General features: G+C 36.7%; 1 protein-coding gene across 4 annotated transcripts in view; it reads right to left on the minus strand.

Annotated features, from left to right (window-relative positions):
- Positions 1-22756, minus strand: part of LOC102227926 (voltage-gated potassium channel subunit beta-2) — a 94899-nt gene that overhangs the window by 43980 nt on the left and 28163 nt on the right. For 3 of the 4 annotated variants that reach the window (XM_005796952.2, XM_023324696.1, XM_023324695.1), the window contains exons 2-3: positions 16692-16855; positions 13314-13355 (exon numbers count right to left, since the gene is read on the minus strand). In XM_005796952.2, the coding sequence (XP_005797009.1) occupies positions 13314-13355; positions 16692-16768 (119 nt within the window). In that variant the 5' untranslated portion in view covers positions 16769-16855. The remainder of the gene's footprint in view (positions 1-13313; positions 13356-16691; positions 16856-22756) is intronic. The other variant, XM_005796953.2, reaches the window with a different exon arrangement.

Below are 22756 nucleotides of genomic sequence, written 5' to 3' on the forward strand. Positions count from 1 at the left end.
GTCCTGTTCAAAGCGAACTCTCCCGCCTGCCTGTGTGCATTTGTCAAAGCAAAGGGAAACGTTCGCACAGAGTTTCTCTGCAAGGCACAAGTGTTTTCCATCGCACGGAGCACCACAGCGGAAAGATGAGGCGACCCAATATGCCATGACCAGAAGTGTGGGAATCACAAATAATATTTACACCGATAAATTCACACAAGATATTTTACAGTGACTTATTTAATCTACGCTCACCTGGGTTAAACTGATTCTATCACACAAAAGGTTCTGATTTATTCAGAGTTGCCGAATGATCTCTTCTGGCAGACCACAGAAACAAGGCAGCTGTAACATGGCCGCATAGATGTGACTATATCACAGTTTCTCAATGGTATGCAAGGAAAAAACCTTGACAAAAAGCACAATAAAAATAAACATTCCTTATTGGTTTATTAGACACAATCACTCGAACACAATTTGAAATAGTCCCGGGTTTTTATCACAACAGCACCTGTGTTAAAATGAAGACCCAGTTTAGCTGCAATTCTGGAAGACCAGTCGACTGTGAAACTGAAAATTTTCCCCTGCAATAAATGTGCAGCGCCCACAAAACCACAGAAAACTCTGAAAAGCCTCAGAGGGATTTCTTCAGATAATAAACACTTCAGTTAAGTATTTTTTAACTGCACAGCCTCAGAAACACAAGTATAACATTTAAGTTACACTAGTAGAGGAGTTACATTTGTAACTCCTCTACTATAGCTTAGAGGACATTTAACACTAATGCAACATATTAAGTACAATAGAAAGCTCATTTTGTATGGAAAAAGAGTAAGTTTTGAACATAATAATGCTCAGAGTAAAATTTTAGCATCTACAAGGTTCTGGAAGCAAATAAGGCAGACACTGCAGCCTCTTTCAGACATGCTTTCCATTATTTAGAAGGCAACAGCACATGTTGGGCTGATGCAATCAGACTCGATCAGACCCAGAAACATTTAGTCATTCCTTTAAAACTTGTTGGAAAATAAAAATAAAAAGATCAGACGAGCTGCGCACAGGATTTATTATTGTTTCAGATCGTTAAAGCCAAATTACAAACACAAATGTAAAATTCTCAGCGAAACGTACAAGAGAAAAATGCTGAACAGCTGCAGGATGTTCATCTTCCTGTTCCTGATCAATAAGTTTAGCATTTTCCACTGCTGAGGATCACAAGAGCCTGATATGTAAGGCGTACCATCACAGCTGCAAAATCAGATTAGGTAAAGAGTAAAGGAATTTTGAAATGTCTGCTATGAATAGCAAACATGGGACAGAGATTCCCTCAGATATTTGTAGCCCTTTTTGTATAAAAGAGTAATGCAATATTTAAAAATGTCTAAACCTTTCTAATGCCATTAATATTAAGTTCTGAAAAAGGGCTTTATAACAAGAAGGCACAATTATGCAACTGGAAAATAGGAGATAACATATTTCCAGATGTTCTGTTACCTTTATTAACAATCTGTTTGTATCAGCAATGGAAAAGTGCAGCTGATACAGTCCCTATGGAAGTATTGTCACATAGTGTTGTCACATTACAGCCACAAACATCAATTTATTTCATTGAAGATTAAAGACACAAATTACAGCATAAACATATGCATAGTGCATACATAACTGTATGTACTACCTTAGTGATGGATGGTTTTCCAATGGTTTTCCAAATCAAAATCTGATTTGTAAAACCAGATTTTGTTTGGTTAAACCCTACATTTGGGTTTAGCATCTTTCCCTTTGATGCTATACTCCTAAATAAGATCCAGAGCAATGAACTGTCATAATAAGCCACTATATCAGTAGATTTAGTCCATCTGTGGAGTGTTTCTCCACGCAGGTCCTCAAGGCACACTGTCCTACATGTTGTAGAGGTTTCCCTGCTTTAATGTGCCTGATTCAACTGATTGCAGTTCAACAAACGCCTGCTAATCAGTCATCAATTGAAATCAGCTGGACTGAAGCAAGGAAATACCTAAAACATGCAGGGCAGTGTGAATTGAGGACCAGGGTTGGGAAACAATGAATTAAGCTGAGTATAAACAGCAGCTCTTTTGTGAAGGCCTCAGAGGTTTGTTAGAGATCTTTAGTGAACAAACATTTGATGGTAAGATGAGTTCAGCCAAACACAGAGCAATCCTGGAAGAAAACCAAGATTCCAAAAAACCTGGATTGGTGTCAAAGTTCATCTTCCAACAAGCCACCATTAAGCATGCAACCAGAGCTACAATGAGATGATTTAGACCAAAGCATATCTAAGTTCACAGAAACTCTCCTTCCACCAAAAAGAAGCACTGCAAAGGGTGTAATGTAGAAAAATGTGAAAAAGTAAAAAGGCATCCATATGTTTTCGCAAAGCACTGAGAGCCATTCCAATGAAAGGGTTGTTTTGTGAAGAACCAAAAGCTGCATAAGTCACTTTAGGTGAGAACTATTCTTTTATTCAGGCTTTGAACAAAAATTCCTTTTATGAATTAGTTATAACTTTAGAGACTTTAGACATTTAAGAGGCTGCAGGAACTGAAGCAATCACTAATCACTTCTGTGCCACTTATCTGATCCGAGGCAGAAATATATGTACAAGTTAAAGTCAAACATCTTTTAAAAAAAAAAAAAAAAAAACTCCAGTAATAGTTTAAGTTAGAAATTTTGGTTACTAACTTAAGCTGCCACATAAGACTGTTTATATGGAAATGCAATAAGCTGAATTGTGTAATCTCTGGCATTTCCACCTCTCATGCCCACGCTAGGGTTCTGACTAGAACATTTTGACAAGCTGTCAGACCAGGCCAATCAGAGTTAGCTCTTAGAGCAACTTTAGACGTCACCACTGAAACACCAAATCTATATCACTCCAGACCCCTTAGCATCATCATCAGATGACTGTGCTGGGCTCATCAGAGATCCAGAGTATGGAGGCAGATAACTTGTGGATGTACAGGTTGAGCTACTGAGGCCTTGCACAAAACAAAAGTATTGTGATTTCCTTGGTTAGAGAATCCCTCAGGTTTGAACGAGTTAACATGCAGCCCGTTCGGCTGTATCCAGCTGCAGCTGGAGATACGTACTGGCTGCTAAATTTAGCTCACGAGTAGGGGATTGCCTGCACAGCAACGTCACAGTAGCCCAGAAAGAAATACATTCTACAGACCTACTAATAATAATAACGTGAAGCGTCCCAGAGCATAAAAAACATAAAAGTAATAACATTTGAATCATACTCCAAAGCAACGGCACATAGTTGAACAGCAGTAGCCTCTCCATACAATCCCATTTTATGATTGGTGGTATATTAAACAGCTTTACTCATTTCCTGTCCTGCTTTCAATAAAAAGCTATGCTCATGTGAAAGATCTGAAAAAAAGCAACAGTAATCTGACCAAATTTTGTGTAGTGTAGGAGTGCAAAGATGCTCTCAATGACTGCATTATATCATTAAAAGCAGTGGGGGGCACTTGGATGATTTACTCCTGGCTGTTTAGCTGCTTCAGTGGAGCAGTTGCACCACCCAGTGGAATAGATCAGTTAGTGCATCCTTACAGGCAAATCTTTCAGTGTAGGGTTGGTAAAAAAAAAAAAAAAAAAACACAAATATTTTGACTATAGGATACCTTGAATGAAAAACGATTCTGACAGCATAAGTAATATTATAAAACCTTATGTTGATTATGCAGGTGGCAAGCTAAAACAAATTAATTGTTTATGTAAATAGAAATGCTGTGAAAAAGTATTTGCTTCCTTACAGATTTGTTTTCTATGTTGTGTATTCTGTCTTGAATGTTTTTGATCATAAAACAAAGTTTGACATCAGACAAGTAAAACTGTATAAAGTTATAATGATGTTTTCATTTAATAAAGAAAAAGCAATCAAAAGAGCAACCCATAAATATTTTTATTTTATTGATTGTTTTATTGATTGTTCTTTTATGATTGTTCTTTTTATTCTTTTGTTTTTATGTGTGTTATTGCAGACTTTGATGCTGCAATAACTCTATCGATCCATCCACCCATCAAAAATAAATCACCATCCTTCTTTAATCCTTATTTAATCCAGGCCTGATTGATGACTGACTTGCAGAATAAAGAAATTACCTCAATATGACCTGTCTGATATCATGAAGTAGACTATAATATCTCAAGAAGTGACACATAATGTGCCAATGTAAAACAACTCAAGAACAGATAAGAAACATTCACTGACATCAGTGTGGGTGATTATAACTAAAGTTTTGGCACTGCAGTGAACCACAGTGAGGGCCACTATCCAGAAATGGAGAAAACATGGAGCGATGATGAACCTTTTCAGGAGTGTTCAACATCAGTCACAATGAAGACTCATCCAGAACATCACAAATAATCCTGGAGCAAAATCTAAAGCCTTGGAGGTCACATGTGCTTCATTTAAGGTCAGACTCGTGAAGCAAAAGTGCAACTTTTTGAAAGGTGTGTATCCATTTATATGTTGTGTAAAACTAACAAACTAAAAAGAAAAAAAAAACGGTAATGCTAGTGGATAATGATTCAAAAGTACAAAAGTAATTTCATCTCCCAACTTACATTCAATTAAGATGAGTTATTATTTTAAGTAAAGTTTGGAATAAATGCATGCTAATGCTAAAGTCTTATTGGTCAGCATCCACCTAGATGCTGGTAACTCCCAGCGTTTGTCATTCTTCAACTTTTTGCAGATTTGTAAATGCTGCTAGTGTTTGAAGCTGTTATTAATCCTTCCAACTATTTAAGAAACAAATAGTAGCATAAACAAAGCTGTGTTGGAGTTCAACACAAACCACCAAAACAACAAATTTGTTTTGGAGCCAGTTATGTCAGCCTTGTTAGTTCATATTCTGTCACACCTTTTTCACCATCACCACAAGTCAAACCCATTACTGAAAAAGACCAGAACTAGAGTGAAGTCTGAAAACTACAAAAGTAAACTGGACGTATTTATTGCCATAGTCACACCGATGAGTATTATCAAAATATCACACAAGTTGCCTCACTGATGTACAGCTTTATGAAGTCCTATTAAAATCCACAACTCAGAGTCTGATCTCAGACAAGCAAAAAGCCAGTTATGAGAAACACATAGCAACACAAAAGATAACGACAAACGTTATTCAAAAACTGCCAACAAGATTAGTGATTTTTGAGACTATGACCAGTAAAAAAAATGTCTGACTTCAATATACAATGTTTCAAGTCAGGCTCATATTTCTGCATGAATATCTTGACATTAGACATCTGAAAACATTAATTTATGCTCTTTGACAATAAACACAGGTGAATTTTGACCATTAACCTTTTGTCTGTAACTTTCTACCCCCCACAGCTACTCTCAATAAAAAGAGTTTGACACCTCTGACCTAAATGGATGTCATTACTACGTCCATTAGCATTAAGTCATTCTATACTGCCTCAGTCCTCCTAATAGAGCAGGAGACACGAAGCTTCCTGTCTCGGTGAACTCAAGTCGTCTCCTTTACCTTCTCCCCTGCACTTTCGAAATGTATTGCTGTTCCCAGGAAGTTGAAATATAATGGATGCACAGTAATAATAAAACAATTACAAAAGGTTGAAATAGGTTTGAATAAAAAATGCTTATCCTGCCTGATGTAATATCAATAAACTTAAAATATTATTGCTATTCTTTGCCAAATAAAGCAGGAGCCTCAAAAAAACTATGCATTTTTCTCAAAGCAGATGTATTTGTTTAGATATTTGTGCTAAAATATGTGGCCGCAGAGCCATTAGTGACCATGAGCATATGAAACAACACACTCCAGCCAGTACATGTTTGAAACTGTGGTTAAAGTAAATGGAAGTGAGCCTCTCTTCCTGACCACACAGCTGAAATAATGATGAGGCTGAGTCAGAGGTGCCATGTACTTGCTGACCAGGTTGCAGTCCTAATTACAGAAGCGAGGATGATTGCAGTACAAGGCATCCTGGAAGAGGTCCTCTCTCAAATCAGCTGACTGGTAAGAGATACTTTGAGTTCATTAAACACAACAGAAACTAACAAAAATCACAAATGGTTATCCAGAGACTTGGGAAAATTTCTAAGCTGAGCAGAAAACTGCTCATGGACCAGCAAGTGGGCTTTACATGAGACGCGTCCTGAAGGGGACAGCAACACTGAATAAGAGCTGCCAGCTGTACCAGTGTTCTAGTCGCTGGTCTGAGTGAAAAGCAACAGCAGCTGAGCCTTTGTGTGATGGAAACTATCCATGTCCACAACAATAACAACATCAGTTAAACAGGCCGGTCATCAGCCAACACAGCAGATGCTCTGCCTGATGCTCAGTCAGGTCAACAGCCCAGGAAAAAAAACACAGCTTCTTTACCGTCTTGATATCAGTATTTTAAATCATGCCCACATAATAGCTTAAAATATTAGAAATAAAAGTAGGGGAAGAAAAAACTTACAAATTAAAGTTTTACACCACATTTGAACTTAGCATTCAGAAACTTTTGAAATGTTTCTACTGCAATACTTTAGACCACATAGTAAAGTTTATGTCTAAAACTTTACATATTAAAGATTAGTTATTGGAGTCTTGCATACATGCAGGTTACATATTCACCATTATACTTAAGTTTTTAACATAAGTAATTTTTTTCTGGTTATACAGTGCAAGACAAGGCAGAACATCTGTGATGGAGAATATCAAATCAATTATTAAATAAGAATTCAGTATTTGATCTTTTAAGTAAAATTAAGATTAATTAACTAATAAAAAATGTTGACAGTTCATCATAAAACATATATTTTTTAAAATTACCTATAGTTGGTCTCACCTATCAAAAAGAACAGAAAATTAATTTGTGATAAGCCATAACACAAAACTATGACAAGAAATAATTAGATATGCTTTCAACATATAATAACTACAAGTTTAGAAATTATTACAATTAAAAGGAGAATAATTACTAATCAGTCATTTAAACAATTAATTTACAATCATTTTTATAATAAAACTTATATTTATTTGTTTATTTAATTTATTTACATTTTTCTGAAAATGATTACTTATACAAATACTTATTTATAGACGTTTTGAGTTGTGGAACTTCTGACCTTTAAAAAATGTGAATTATAATGCAGTATAGTGCGCTCGTAAATGTTTTCCCGGAAGAAACCTCTGAATATTGGGTGGTAAAGCACAGATCAACAAAGAAGAAAGACTTTGTGATGAAGGGAAGAAGAAGAATTTACGGGGCCAGGTAAATCCTTACGGAGCGTTCTGTCCTTCCCATGCAGTTGAGCAAATATGCCACCGACCTAGATGATGAAAATAAAACCTGGGGAACGGTACCTCTGCATGAGAGCGGTCTGATCAGAGGAAACAGCACAGCTAAGGTGATATTACCAAGAATAACTTGATGGATAAACAGTTACTTCAGCTTCAGTTCAAAAATAATTACTGGAATATAAATCAACAAGTCTGAGTTGAATGGAAAATATCCCCAAAGTCACACTAAAAACTGCCCACACCTGTTCAGGAGACCCCCTCAGGCTGAGATCTCTTCAGCCATAACCCCCTTGTCCCTGTCCCGATCCACAGAGCATCTTGAGCCGGTCCCACTCTGCCTCTCTCTTACCTGTACTTCATGCCTGTCTGAAAAGACACACACTCCTCCAGCGCTAAGCCATTCATCTTCAGAAAGTCTTCCATGTTCTTAATCTGAGCAGCGATCCTCTGCTCCCGCAGCCTCTGCAGCTCCACCTGGTCGGTGGGCCGGGACGGTGGCTGGTTGAGCCCCTGGTCTGAGTGGTAGCGGTTGATCCCGCTCCGGATGCTCTCGCTGTAGGACATAGACAACATCTTGCCGCTGCCGCTGCTGCTGCTCTTCCGAACACCGCTGCTTGGCGCTGGTGGTTTGGGGATCTGAGGATTTTCAGGAGGACAATGACTGGACTTGAGCTTGATGGGGACCCCTCGGGGACCACCAGCATACCCTCCTGAAAACATGCTCCCTCCTCCTCTTCCTCCACTTTGTTGGGATGCTGGGTTGAACCGTGCAGTGAAAAGTAAAGTAGTGACACGGATGAAGCGAGGAGCTGGCAGGGGACAGTCACCTCCTTAAATAGCACCTGCTCCCATGTTAAAAAAAAAAAAAAAAAAAGCTCTCCTGCTTGGGGCAGCACACGGCCATGCATCCTGTAATCAGAGTCGCGCAACAAAACCCAGCAACACCCTCCCCTTACAGGTACGCATTGGCAGGGTTACACTGAGAGGGAGCATCCAGGTGACCGACTTGCTGGTGATTAAAGAGTAGGACGAAAAAAGGACACATGCTGACTGCAAAGGAGCGGCATTCATACATGCACCGGGCAAAATGAGGGCCACATTCCTGCTTTTCTGATTTTTCTGATTTTGGATTCAAGTTACAAAATTCTCCAAGAATGCACAATGACGGTTTTTAAGAGGTCTCCACGCGCCGAAACAACATCAATCGGTGCGCCAAACAAACATGTACAGGTGTATAAAGAAAAAAAGGCAGTCAGAAAAGTAAACGTATTTCAGTCTTTCAATTAAAATAAATTCCACTATTTCTGCTAACTTTGATGATTATGGTTTAAATCTAATGACCAACCAAAATTTTGCTTCTCAGAAAATTTTACAACATCAAACCAATAAAATTAACCATGTTATGTTAGGTGTCACAACCACACTTGCTCACGCTGACAGTCACTCGCACCCTGTACGAACAAGGTAATACACAAAAGGTAGTTGATAAAGAAGCTGCAGTTCACAGACCTGTATTCAAGCATAGAGGTTGGTGGAAGGAAAAACTATGGCAGAAAAAAAGCATACAAGCAGCAGGAATATGAAGAGCCATGAGAATGGAGGACAAAGGCAACAACTGTCACTGTGTGAAGCAACTCCTGAACTAGAGATAACATCAGAAGTGTCTTACCTAGGATAAGAAGAAAAATGGCTAAGTTGTTGCTCGGTAATTCAAAATCATCCATTTAGATGAAAGTAAATTTTACATTTCACTTGAAAATCAGGGTCTGAGCGTCTGGAGGGAGAGTGAAGAAGTACAGAATCCAAACTGCTCAAAGTCCAGTGTGAACTTTCCACAGGCGGAGATAATTTGGGGTGTCGTGTCATCTGCTGCTGATGGTCCACTGAGTTTTATCAAGTCTACAGTCAGCACTGCTGTCAACCAGGACATTTCAGGGCTCTTTATGCTTCTCTCTGCTGACAAGTTTTTATGAAGATGCTGATTTCATTTTTCAGCAGAACTTGGCATCCGCGGGACCAAAACCTGCTTTATTGACCATGGTATCGCTGCGCTGAACTGGCCTCACCTGAATCTCACAGGGAATAGAGGAGGACTGTCAGGAGGAAGAGGAGAGACACCGGAGGCAACAATGCAGTCAGCCTCCATTAAAGCAACCTTCATCTCTGCAGAGTTACACGATTGTCACCTTCTCCACTAAGAGTTATTTTTATTGGTCTAATGTCATATTTACATTTTCTCAGAAGCATAATTTTTGATTTTCATTAAGTGTAAAGTCATAACCATCAAAATTACACAAAATCAACCCTTGAAATCAACCACTCTGTGTGTAACAAATCAATATAATCTACATTGTTAAAGCCATTCCCTGATTCCCTCCATAATTTGCCTCTAAAAACAGTATTTACCTGAAGTCAATCAACAGAGGGCAGCACTGCGTTTGCTTCACGATAAATAAAAGAATGCAACTTAATACCAAATCCACCAGAAAGCACTGACAACAAAACCTCTGCTTCAGTAGAGGTGGGGTATCATAACAACAACAGTACAGTCATACACTATTATTTTGTATGATAATACATATAATGATGTATTGTCAGAAAACATTCAAAAACATTCAAATATACAGCATGTAAATGATACAAAATGTTTTGTTTCTTCAAATTATACTAAAGAGTAATATGCTTTTAATTAAGTAATATATTTTCAATTTAAACAAAAACCGACTTAAAAACATGCAAACTTTCTTTTTGTTATATATTCTGCAAGATAATCTCTATAATAAAAACAAATCATCTAAACCTACTTGGGACAACAGTCAGATTTCAATAACTTGTCAGAAATTTAAGGTTATAATGAATAATATCTTCTTAATTCTTAACTTCAAACTAAACTGCAGTGCTGGTTTGAAATGTACAGCGTCTTAAACGCCAGACTATATTGATCCTTTAAATGCCTGCTAACAAAAAATGCTAAATGGAAAGCACTTTCTCTGCATTGAGGCAATGATCTCACATAGCCCCAGTGAGATTGAATGTAAAATCCTGTTTAAAACTAAGATTTTAATTTTTAAAACACAAAATTAACTTCCTGTTAGTCATTAAGCGTGCTACTTAAACTGGCAAGAAAAACAATGCTGCAGTTTTTAAGCATCCAACAAGAGATAAAATGTTTGTCTCGTCGCTGACGCTATCCTGATATCACAAAGTCAATCTCTGGTCAGAAAATTTCTTTTTTTTTCCTCATAAACTGGCTTTGCATGAATCAAGCAGAAGGTATAAAATCAGGAGACTTCAGGCTTGGCTGCATGCAGGCCACACGCACAGAAAATAACTTCGTACACAAAAGCAGACACGCGAACGATCACACTCGACACATTGGCAGAGTGCAACCCTGTCCTCAAACTCACCCGATTTCTTGAAGGCCGGCTCATGAGCGAGGCTGTGGGATGTCAGTTTGCCTTTATAAACTCAGACTGCAGACAGGCATGAAGCAGGTCCACCCAAACTGGGAGTGTCTTACTAGGAAATGTCTAAACCAATTAGTGAATCACAGAGTGCTTCCCTCCCCACTGCTGGGGCCATACTCTACCACCAGCACAGACACCTCTCCTCCTCTTCCTCCTCCACCGCCTCCCTGTGAGATCTCATGCAAAGAATCCATTTGTGGCGTTTAGCGGTCCGCCTTGTTTCTGCCAACCGCAGCAAATAATATCAGCCCTGAATTATTCACTAAAGCTTTTTGCACTAAAAGCCTCTGATTGTTGTTCCACAGGAAAGAATGGAGAGAGCTGGACAGTAATGAGTCAGTAGTGCAGTGTGCATATAGGGAGCACAAACACACAGACTCATGCAAATACAGACAGCATGTATGCAGATATAGACAAACCACCAGACCAAGAAGCAAAGAATGATGTAAACCACACATGTTGAGATTGATATTAAGATTACAGCATGCTGTGATATAATAAGAATCCCACACAGAAGCAAGTCAGGTTCACCAGCAGTACCTGTCTTAGTATAAGGATTTTCACATAACTAGTGCAGTACAGTGATACTTTAGGGGTGTCTGGATTCATTTTGATTCATAAAGTAAAATAGATGTGTTTTAATCAGAAACATTAATTTAACTGAATTTATTAAGATATTATAGGAGGGTCAGAATATGTGAAAGCTGATTAGAAGTGTCTTTAATTTTGTTATTAGAGCAAAAATGAATAATACAATCAAATTTAAACTGATATTTTATTTTCACTGCTCTTTATACCTGATTTTGCATAATTTCTTGGGGGGAAAAAACTACATTCATGTTTGCTGTCAGCTTTTCAGCTGTGGAATAATTGAATACTTTGAAAATGTGGATCAGTAAGATGACCACTGTGTGCCGCTTTCTTCATCTTCATCACCAAGAACAAATCACTCACACAGGAGTGTAACACCAAACAACCAGAGCATTCAGGGACTTTGGAGGTGCAGCAGGTCTGACAACTTTTTTTGTTTTATTAAAATATTGCATGCCAAAATCTATGGATGAGCAAGTAAAAGTTCAAATAAAAAGAGGGCCAGGGGGCATCCAACTATGTTTAGTCACCCATGATACCATTATTAAAATCAAAGTTTCACTTCCTGGAATTGAAAAAAATAAAATAAAATACAGAATTCTTTCAACAAATTGCATTTTCCTGCATCTACGTTTCCTCATCATCTCACCAACCCTGCACATGCTGTCTCAATCCATATGGTTCTAAGATCTCAAGAGAAGCCTGGTAGACCTGCACAAATGTTGAATCACAATCAGCTTTTCAAAGTCAATATTGAATACAATATTACAAGCACAAATGAGACTTGGTTGAACTATCTCGTAAGGTCTTATGTGCCTATGCATTCACAACCTGGATGCCAGTAATATCATAAGTCAGTGCCATCAAACCACAAAGTTGACTAAGATACTAAATGTCATTGGGTGGAGATATTATGATAATTAAAGAAAAGAAGAAGAATAAGAAAAGTTTAGGGTTAATCACAGATGATATGGTCATTGGATATGATACGATGGTTTCACAGTTCAATGTTTTCCTTAAATTGCTCAGCCCTAATGTCTGAACCGTAAACAAAGACAGGCATTAAATGTTTACAGAAATCAGAACAATGATCAAACAGATCATAAAATCCAACAACTTCTAGTGTGTATTTGAACAGTAAAAAGTGTTTTTTCTTTGTTTGTTTTAATCAGTACAGAGTTGAAGCAACTCTCTCTCTACATATATGACAGTGAGCTCATTACCAACACAGACACCTACTCATGGGTTTTTATAACCGTATCAGCAGAATAGGAACTGAATATTAGGACTATAAAACATGATCCTCACTCTTAAGCAACCACAGGGCTGGCCATCTACATCCTGACAAGAAGAGGATTCTTTTCCTCAAAAAGAATCAAGATTTAGTTTCTGGTTTCCAGGAAAAAAAGAAACATCAGATCCAACTCCCAAGGGGTCTGGAAATGATGACAGAAGAATATGAATATTTGCTTAGATGTATCAAAAAATGTCTATAAGGCATTTCAGGAAAAGATGAGAGCATCCATCACATGTAGGCAATTGACAAGTGGATTAGTGGGCGTCTCAAGTATCATGAGGAAAGAAAATAAAAACAGAAGAAAAAACCCATCCAAACACAGACATTTATTGTTTATTTAAAGGTTCCAAGAGGAACCATGTAACAAAATCTATAGTTGCAACTATCAGGTTTATGCTGGATGTGCAATGGCAGCTAAATAGTAGATGGAGAGAGGTTATTTATCCTGCAGGAGATGGATGAGCATGGTTTTAAATGACAGAACAGCAAGTATTAGACACATCAGCAAGGTTACTACAGTAAAATAAAACATAAAAGACCATAGAAACGGTGCAAACAAAGACATATATAAACAATTCACAAACACAGATCACACAAAATAAATTCAGAACTCAGAGTAAAGCAGCGTTGTCAATGTCATCACAAAGAACACAGTGATGGTCAGATACAGAGACAGATGTGTACCTGTAGAACTGCAGCTGTCGTTTGGGGCTCCCATAACGAGCGCTGAAGACGTCAAGGAAAAAGAGGAAAGAGTAAAGACTTCATTAATATAGAAAGGAAAGAAACTGTGTTAGTGGCGCACACACAGAGGTGAAGTGGAATCAGAACATTTAGCCACCTACGGTGCTAGAAGTGGAAGCAGGAGGAAACACAGATAGCACATTCTGAAACATTTTGGTTTCCAACAGCACATCCCATCAGATGACACCACAGCAGATTTTATCTGCCTATGTCCTAAAGGACAAGTCACTATTTGACTCTGGCAGTATCAAAAGTTAGTAAAACATCACGGTTCCACGGGACTGTGGTATTAAACTAAAGATTTAAACCAAAAATGCAAAAATGTAGATGCATTAACTTTTGCTAGTAGTGTTAAAATACAGTCATGTATTGTTATACTGATTTTTATGAAAGGTTGTAATTCTTACAATTAAATACCTTTATTAAATATACCAGCTTTATGGGCAATGAAAGTTAAAAAAACGTCCAAAACAAAAAAGCAAAATTATTCCAACTGCTCCTCAGATAGAATTAAGTAATAATGTTATCATTTATTGTTTTTTGATAGAAAAAAAATATTATTAGCAAAATGTCTGAATTGATTTCAAATATGATTTTACTTAGGTGGTATGTTTACATGCAAATGTTGGAACATTATGCTATTAATACTAAATTCCACGATTTTAATGAAATGTATGTACTGTGCAGAATAGTTTACCGTTTTGTTTTCCGTTTCTTTATAGAGAAACACAGGTATAATTTATCTCTTTTATAAGCAAGGAAAAATTTGAGTCACTCTGGAACGTTCTCTCGTTAAAAAGACTGAACTGTGGGCATGACGGAAAGTTTTTGCCCTTTGTGAAATGGCATGTTTTTTAAGCACTGGTATTTATTGTAATCAGAAAACACATCATAACTAGTTTTACATGATTTAACAAATATGTGTTGACAATCATTTTGCACTACTTTTAAAAAAGTGTCAGATCTAGCTACTTTTCCCAATAAGTTAAGATTTCAAGCTCTGTGTTCAAAGACTAAGATAAAATTTGAAGTTAAATTTAATCAGCAAAAGCACCAGACCAGAGTCAGCAGAACAACTTTTTTTTATATATATAAAAGCTAAAAAGCTCAAGCTGGCTATTTATTTCCCGAACACACGCAAGCACCTGTAGTTTTTGCTCACATTTGTTAGAACTGTTGAAAATAGTAAAGGGCGGGACTCTTCTGGCAGGCAAACTGTGTCTTTTTCTACAAAAGAAATGTCCAACTTTATTCTTGTTTTAATACATAGAAAAATTTGGGTGGAGAAATGCAAATGTACACTCCAGTCATATTCAGTAGGTTTGCGTTTTAGATTAAAAGTACCTACTGAAAATAACAACCTTTAAGCATTTATTAAAAATACTTCTCATTGAGCCCACATTTTTTATACCAGAAATGTTGTTTAATGGTCTGGTATATGCTATGCTCTCTGTTTTCAATCAGTATATTTTATTGGACATAGTTAATTACTATAAATGTTTCTTTTGTACCCATTCACTGCAAAAAAATTTTTAATCAAACAGCAGCAATAGAGACATTTCTTTTTAAGTCAAGATGTAAAAGTCATCTTTACTTTTCACTACATAAACAGCCTAATTGGTTCAAGAATGTTCCAAGGTCAAAAGTATTAGCAAAGACGACAAGACAGCAACTTTGGTACTGAATAATGTCTACATTCTAAGACTGTTCTAAAAATGTTCATTCAATTAGATCTAATTAACTTTAACAACATTAACTTAAAATGTCTTACACCAAATAAAAAAAGCTAGACAAAGACACAAACCACAATCAAATAATCTACCACAAGGAAAGAGACAACTAGAGTCAATTATAAAAATATTTAAAATTGACAAATGTTTTATACTTTGAAATTAAAATAAGAAAATAAAAGTAAAAATTTAGTACAGAATCTGTATAAACAGATGATGCTGAGAATGAAAAAAATTTCACATATTCTACCTAAATCAGAATATTTATTAGGTAAATAATACCTGGCAGGAAGCAGGAAGTCAAAGCAAAAATAGTACATTTCTGCTCCTTCAATAGATTTTTTATACCAAAGACATACAACAAGAAAAAACAAAAACAAAAAACTGAAGAAAAAAAAACTGTTTTGCAGCAAAAAGACAAACTGAGATACAAAGAACACACAATGTAGACGAAAATCAGAATGTAATAGCCTCAATAAGAGTTAGGAAGCATTGTTAGGATATAGCAATATTTAACAAACAGCCTGTTGCAACATGTCACACTTGTGCTAAGGTAATACTAAACACAATTGCACACTATTACAACCCAACATTTATGCACAAATTAATGTTTATAAAAAACTATTTACTCAGACATTTTGACCAACCGTATTTTGCATCATCAAAAGCTGTATTCCAGTCAGTATCACTTCACCAGAACTTTAAAAAGTCTGGTCAATCTTTTAGTTAGAATAATGTTACAACCTGAGTCATTTTGTGGCGTCACTAAATTGTGTATGAGGCAGTAAGGAGGGTAGATGGCATGCAGTTATATGGTAGTATGCCTGACAGGGGATACATCTTGCAGTAAACCTTTCAGTAAAACTCAATAAGACTGGTGAACTGAAATAGTTTGAGCCAATAAAATGTTTCGTATTACACAAACCTATTAAACATGGGGATCTAATACCTGCCTAGTGTTTTTATGAATCATAGAATGCAATATTCTTAATATTATGGATAATATGAAGAAAAGCTATGAAGATTTTGAGAAAAGAAATGACATTATTGCCTTTGAATATTAAGCAGATGAGTCTGTAGCACCCCATGCTGGTGATTTAGCAAAATGCAGGGCAATGTGAACTTCACCAATGTGATGTGGAAGAGAAATAATACATTGATTTCTAAATGTTTTAAACAGAAATTTGAAAAATGTGACATGTTTCCATTCAAACCCATTTATTCTTATACTCCTAAGTGAAATCTAGTGTAGCCAACTGTAGTTTGTTTACAAATTGGCAAAATGTGAAAAAGTTCAAAACAAGTAAGAGCAACACATAGCAGGATACAACAACTAGCATATATAGTAAAATGTTAAACCAAATTGTCTTTGTTTTCTTTGTCACATTTGACCTATTCTATTTTCCTTTCTAAAAATAGTACTGCAAATATCTGGATTATTTTCCGTGCCCACCCTGTGCACTTTATGTAGGTTTAGTAAGAGTTTATGCTATTCCCTACAAAAACCTTTTAATTGCGATATTCTCCGTTTGAGAAGCTCTCTCTAAACTGATCAAAATCAGTCAGATATAAATATGCACCAGCTCACCTGTAGATCATGCCAGGTGAGCCTGTCTGTCGGAGAGAGAGGCGGGCGGGAGAGTCTGTTGTCGATTCAGGATACATGGAGGCAGGTGGGAGGGGGTGAGGCCAGCCTGCCGGGGGTGGTGTGTTTTCACAGAGACCTCAGGGTACACTCGATCACTGATCACTCTGTAAGGAAAATAAAGAAAACACTTGAGTGTGACTCTGTTTTTAATAGTAGACTAAAGGTTCAACAGAAGGAAACTCAATGTAGAATATTTACAACTTAATAAAAGAACATTGCGACAGCTGAACTGTTGGTTGGTCAGATCAGGAATTTAACAGCTTTACCAAAGGATTTTTTTCTCGTTTCACTGTATCATGCAGGTATTTTCTTGAAGTTATTACTTTGTACTATGAGAAACTGCTAATACTGCTAACCCTAACCCATCATTAAGCTACATTGTGTCACAGTTTAATACAGATGACCATTTTTGTAAATAGAAAGAGTTCAGAGGAAAATCATGGTCGATTACAATTCCTATCATCACTGTCATCACTGAAAAATCTAACATTAATATTAAATTGTCCTGTTTTCTTAGTACAATGCAGCCATGTCCTTAAAGAGGATGAAGTAGACATAGAAAAAACCCTAAAACTGAGAAACACAAAACTTTTTTTTTTGTGCCAGATTTCACTCATGACCCCAATCTGGGAAAATCTGTGTCAGTCTCCACTAGTTGTGGTCAATCTGCAGGGAGAGAAAATCTGCTAGTGTGAGAGATGGTGAAGCCTGGAGTCTGCAAGTTGATGAAGAGAACTGACCTGAACTCAGTCACAGTCAAACAAACGTGTCTGAATTTTCTGAGGCAGATCTGGACGCAGTCTGATAGTGTGAACTGACCAACTGTAGATGAATGTTGCTGAGCGCCAATGAATAAGAGAGGCTGGGACATCATAATTTTTCCTGTATTTGTTACCATCAACACTATGGACATAAATGCAAAACAGCACTGTATATAATACAAACTACACCTTAACTAATTACAATTATGTAATGATGAAAAATCAACAATGAGATACTTTGATAGTTGAGACTAAAACAGTAAATAATGAAGAACCTTACTGAAATAAACATAAAGGTAATGAGACTTGCTTTAGAAATGTTTTTCTCATAATGAATGAATTTATTTATCATAGTGTCTTCATAATAATTTGTACATATTACTGTCTTTAGATTTTTAGATTAAATCCAGCATTGAGAGTCATTGGGAAAAAAAAACAACCTCAAAAACATGTTCCAACCTCTCAGCATGAATACAGTCACCACCATCCAAATCATATTCACATGCGAGTTGAGACTTAACATACTTTAAAATATGTCTCATTCATTTCATGCGGAAGTGTAGCCTATCCCGTCTCCTGGTGAGTAGCTTCTATTAGCGTCACCTATTGATATGTTTGTTTGTTTGTTGCTCTCCCAAGATTTTCTGTGGCATTTTGATGTGTTCAATTGGCTTTAGTTTAGTCTGAAACATCTCACAGTCCCTCAGCAGGCAAAGTCACAGTAAGTGTGCGAACCCCAGTCTTTCAGTCAGGAAACAAAAACCAGTCTGTCAGTGTGTCCCTAGCTTAAGTGAACAGCAGTTAGCACACCGAAGATATTCACAATACTTTAAAGAATATGCAAATCAGCACAATACGGACTATACAGACTGACCAGCGAACAATCTACAACTCTGATTATTATCATCAAACTACATTCTTTAAAACAAGAGGAGTAGTAAAAAAAAGTATTAAGCCGCAGAAGGGTTAACCTTTTTGTACCATTTTTTTTTTTAACATTAACATCTGATCAACTCACGCAGGCCAACGGGAGTGATCAGATATCATTATCTGAATACTCACAACCTGGACCTCTAAGGTACATTTGATAATGGCAAACACATTTGAGAGAAAATAAAGGGATCTAAAAAGGTTTGTATCCATGTAGCAGTAAACCAGTTGACCAGGCCTTGATGCATCTGGTGCAAATGGTCACAAAAGTCAGCAGTTTAGGATGTTTCACATCAAGCAAGATAAATCATTTTATAACTTTACATCATATGATGCTTGTTTTCCTTCTAAAAACTACAATAAAACAGTCACTTTAAGAGAAAGAAAAGCATAGGAAACAATTTCACTGCTGCACAACTCCGCCACTAGATGGAGTCATGTTGTCACTGAGTCTGCAGACATGAGCTGAATGACTAAACCATCAGCCCAATTCAATCTTTCAAGTTTTCCACAGCTGAAGGCAAAATGTATTAAAGAAATTCCAGTAAAGGACATAAAGAGGAGGTAATCACATCAAAATATAATAAACATTACTGGAAAAAGGCAAAACAAAGGCAAAACTCCATGCCCAATCACTAGCCAAAGACTTGAGTTCTTACTTGAACAACAATGGTAGCTAATCGCTGTCCCTGTACGTGCTCACTACAGCAAAACACAACCGATCTACTGCTAAGAGCAACCCTATTCCATGAATAATTCAAAATGTCTTCCCAAGAAACAGGCCATCGCTGTAGCATGGTCTCTAAAAGGAGCCAGGCTATGGTTGGTTGGGGAGTAAGGTATGCACATATGCAATTAAAGGAAATTTAATCAAAATCTCATGAAAAACGTTTACAGTGAATATCATTAGAGCTGAGGGGGAAAAACAGAACTGTGGATGTTTATTGTAATCAGTAAAATAAAACCTCACAAAGATGTGTACTTAGGACATCATGCTACTCTACTTCCCCATCGGCTGTAAGTCATGACAACTGAGATTGCAACGATAACATGAAGGTGACTTTCTCCTCACATCAATTTCCCAGACAGGGAATGTGTGTCCCATGTTCCCAAGGACACATTTATCACTCCGTGCCCACTCACTTCAATCATGGCCCAATGGATCACAGGTCATCACTGATCATATGATAATAATGGCATGACCCTGATGGGCAGGAGGCATTGGAGCAGATTTACAAGCAAAGCAAAATCCAAGTGAATTATCTCATTCTGATCAAGATCAGATTCAAACACCTACATTTAATTTGTTCACTCAATATATAAAAGTGAGCCAATGAAGATCGCCAACGTTTATTTTTTATTCTATCCAGGACTGCAGGTCAAACAGCTGAGCAGTATGGTAGTGTATTGTCAAAGTTGTGTTTGTTGTTTTTCTCCAAAGCTCAGAATTTATATTAAAACATGAACAGTTGTGTATGTGAAAAAAGTGTTTTGGTTTGTTCAGTAGTAATATAAATAATAAATGTCATATTTATTTTGCAATAGCAGAAGTACTTGTTAAATTTTACACAGATTGAGTTTTTAAATCAAGTAATATATTTAGTGTAAAATATTCATGCACCATAAAACTAGGATATTTTTTTACAGAGAGCTGGCATGGTAATGTCATCCCAGTCAGTTCCTGTTCACTGCACACAGGTCATTGTTTCAATGAACCTTTTGAAAGTGTAAGACAGAAATGACAAAGTGCCATAGCAGAGAGATAGTAATATTGTCTGTAGGCCTAAAAACACAGAAGAATTAACAGATTTTAAAACGTTCATGTTCATTCACTTGACTTTAATTCATTCATGTGAACAGATCTGGGTTTTTCACAATGTTGTTTCTCCCTGTACTATGATGCCCACAGGGAAGAAAAGACTGTATTGGCTGCTGTATTGTCACTTAACCTGAGCTCAGCACAAGATGCATACACCAGTTTTTAAAAAATTATATTCATTCACAGAAAAGCATTTAATTTATGAACACATAAAGATTTTTTTTTAGGTTTTAATTTTGTTGTCTCATTCTCTGGTTTTTTAAATGAATAATTTATCCACTGGCACTGTAATCGATAAACTGCATTTCTTGCATTGCATTTCTTCAATATCTGAAGAAATGCAAACTATGTTTGTTTTCTAAAACTTTTCTAACTTTTGAAATGTTACATTTTAGGAGAAAATGCGCAAGCAGAAGAACAAAATATTAGTTGCCTGTTGTTTTAGCTTACTTACATACCTCACAAAAAATACATTATAGACACCAGCCTCTACACTTTATAGCAATGCAGTAATCTTACAGAGATGCCTGTAGAGAACTGCGGTTGGTGAGGATGCTGCTGCTGACTGCAGCAATGCGGTACACTACAGACACATCCTGGCTCAAGTTAGAGGGCTCAAATTTACTGCACTAATGGGCAAAGGTGCACTTTGCAGATTAAAACTGCAGACAGAGCAAGAAAGCAGAGAAAAAGGGCTGATATTGTCAAACGATGCCCTATTATTTATGTGTCATGTCAATTTTCCTTTAAAGAGAAGCAGAGCAGAACACAAACAGTTTGGGAGATTTATAATTATCAAACCTGATCAATAGACAGCATGATGAAATTTGCCTAAATAGTTTATTTAGGCAAATTTCACATTAAACCAAAATATGAAATTTCTAACTCTTGTTGTTTTAGATAAACAGATGGTATCTGTCAGCAAAACGTCAATAATAGAACAGATATGACGTCTTTATGGCTTTTCAATTCTAGGTTTCATGCCCATAATAAATTCAGCATGCTGGGTAGAGTCTCACTGCAGCAGATGCCCACATTTCACAAAGATGATAGTGCTAAAGGTCACAGAGAGTGCTGGAAACATAACAACTGAGGAGAAAGTGCAGAGCAGATAAAATAAAAGTGGATTTATTTTGAATGATAATCCTAATCGCAATATACAACAATAACATCAGTTTCATTTTTTAGGTTTGTGGAAAACCAAATAAAGTACATTTAAAGACAGCACACCCAGGTTCATGTCCTTTTCATGCAGTATTTTTCATCATTTCAAAATGGCAATGACCTATTTCCTAAGCTGGATTTATCCATTTTAGGGTTACCACCTATCGCAGCATTCATTGGGCAACAGCATTCATTGGGCAACAGGTTGGATACTCTGTGCACAGGAAAACAGTTCATCACAGGACCCTACCCAAATTTATTTCAAGCCAAAATAAAAAATTTTACAGCCCTTCAACAAGATGTGTGAATCATGTTTCCCCATCTTCAGAAAAAAAGAAGCATTGTGTCTAAAATTATAAAATCAAATTTCTGACTTTATTCTGCAATGACGTAGATGATTAGGATATCAGTTGATGACCAGAATTGATTTATTTTTTAGCCTGAAGGGCCCTTACGGGTCATGAGCCAGTTGGAAATGCTAAAATCGGATCCTTTTTTGGATTAGTAAGGGTCTCATACGCAAGTGTTACCAGCTCTTGCCTACTGCAATACTTTGTAGTGGAGAAGTCATTACAGCAGCAAGAAGATTCAGAAAGATTGACTTTGGTGACATTTTCAGGTATAAGGACATCAGTGACAATTCGGACCTGCATCACTGATGTTTTGTTGAATTGGCAAAGGAGCGAACTTAGTGTTATAGGAAAGGGCAGATTTGGCTGGCAGCTTTTTACTATATACAGAGTTAAGGTAATGGCCTATAATAGGGAACACACACAGATTATGGCTTAAAGTCAGTAACAGGCTTCCTTCACATTTTCTATGTAAAAATGACAAATTTTTCCTAGCTAGCTTTCCAAAGTCCTTAGTGATTCATGTTCACTTTAAAACATAAAATACTTGTGCATAAACATTTCTACAGTGCTCAGACTTTAGATAGAGAGTCAGAGATGATAGAGGCAGGACAGAAGGAGTTAATAAGGGCAAGAACAGCAAAAGAAAGGAAGTACATGAAATTGGAAAAGAAAGGACATAGAAAAAACAGAAGGAAAGACAATTTTGACACAATGTGACGTGGCGTAAAATCTGTACATACATACATCATTTACTCCCATTTTTTTCCTTGCATATGCCTGGAAAATACAGAAATCAAATTCCAGATTTTTGTAGAATGCATAGGAACCTTTTAATAATTTTAACCATGCAAATGAAGATGATCACCAACGAAAGATACTAAAGACAGTTTTGAATGCGACATCCAAATTGTTTAGCTTTGGTTTTAAATGTTTAGTTCATTTTTCTTGGTAAATGTGGTGAAAAACAAATGGTGAGAG

Source organism: Xiphophorus maculatus, chromosome 20 (genome assembly GCF_002775205.1).
Source record: "Xiphophorus maculatus strain JP 163 A chromosome 20, X_maculatus-5.0-male, whole genome shotgun sequence".
Classification (NCBI taxonomy): Eukaryota; Metazoa; Chordata; class Actinopteri; order Cyprinodontiformes; family Poeciliidae; genus Xiphophorus; species Xiphophorus maculatus.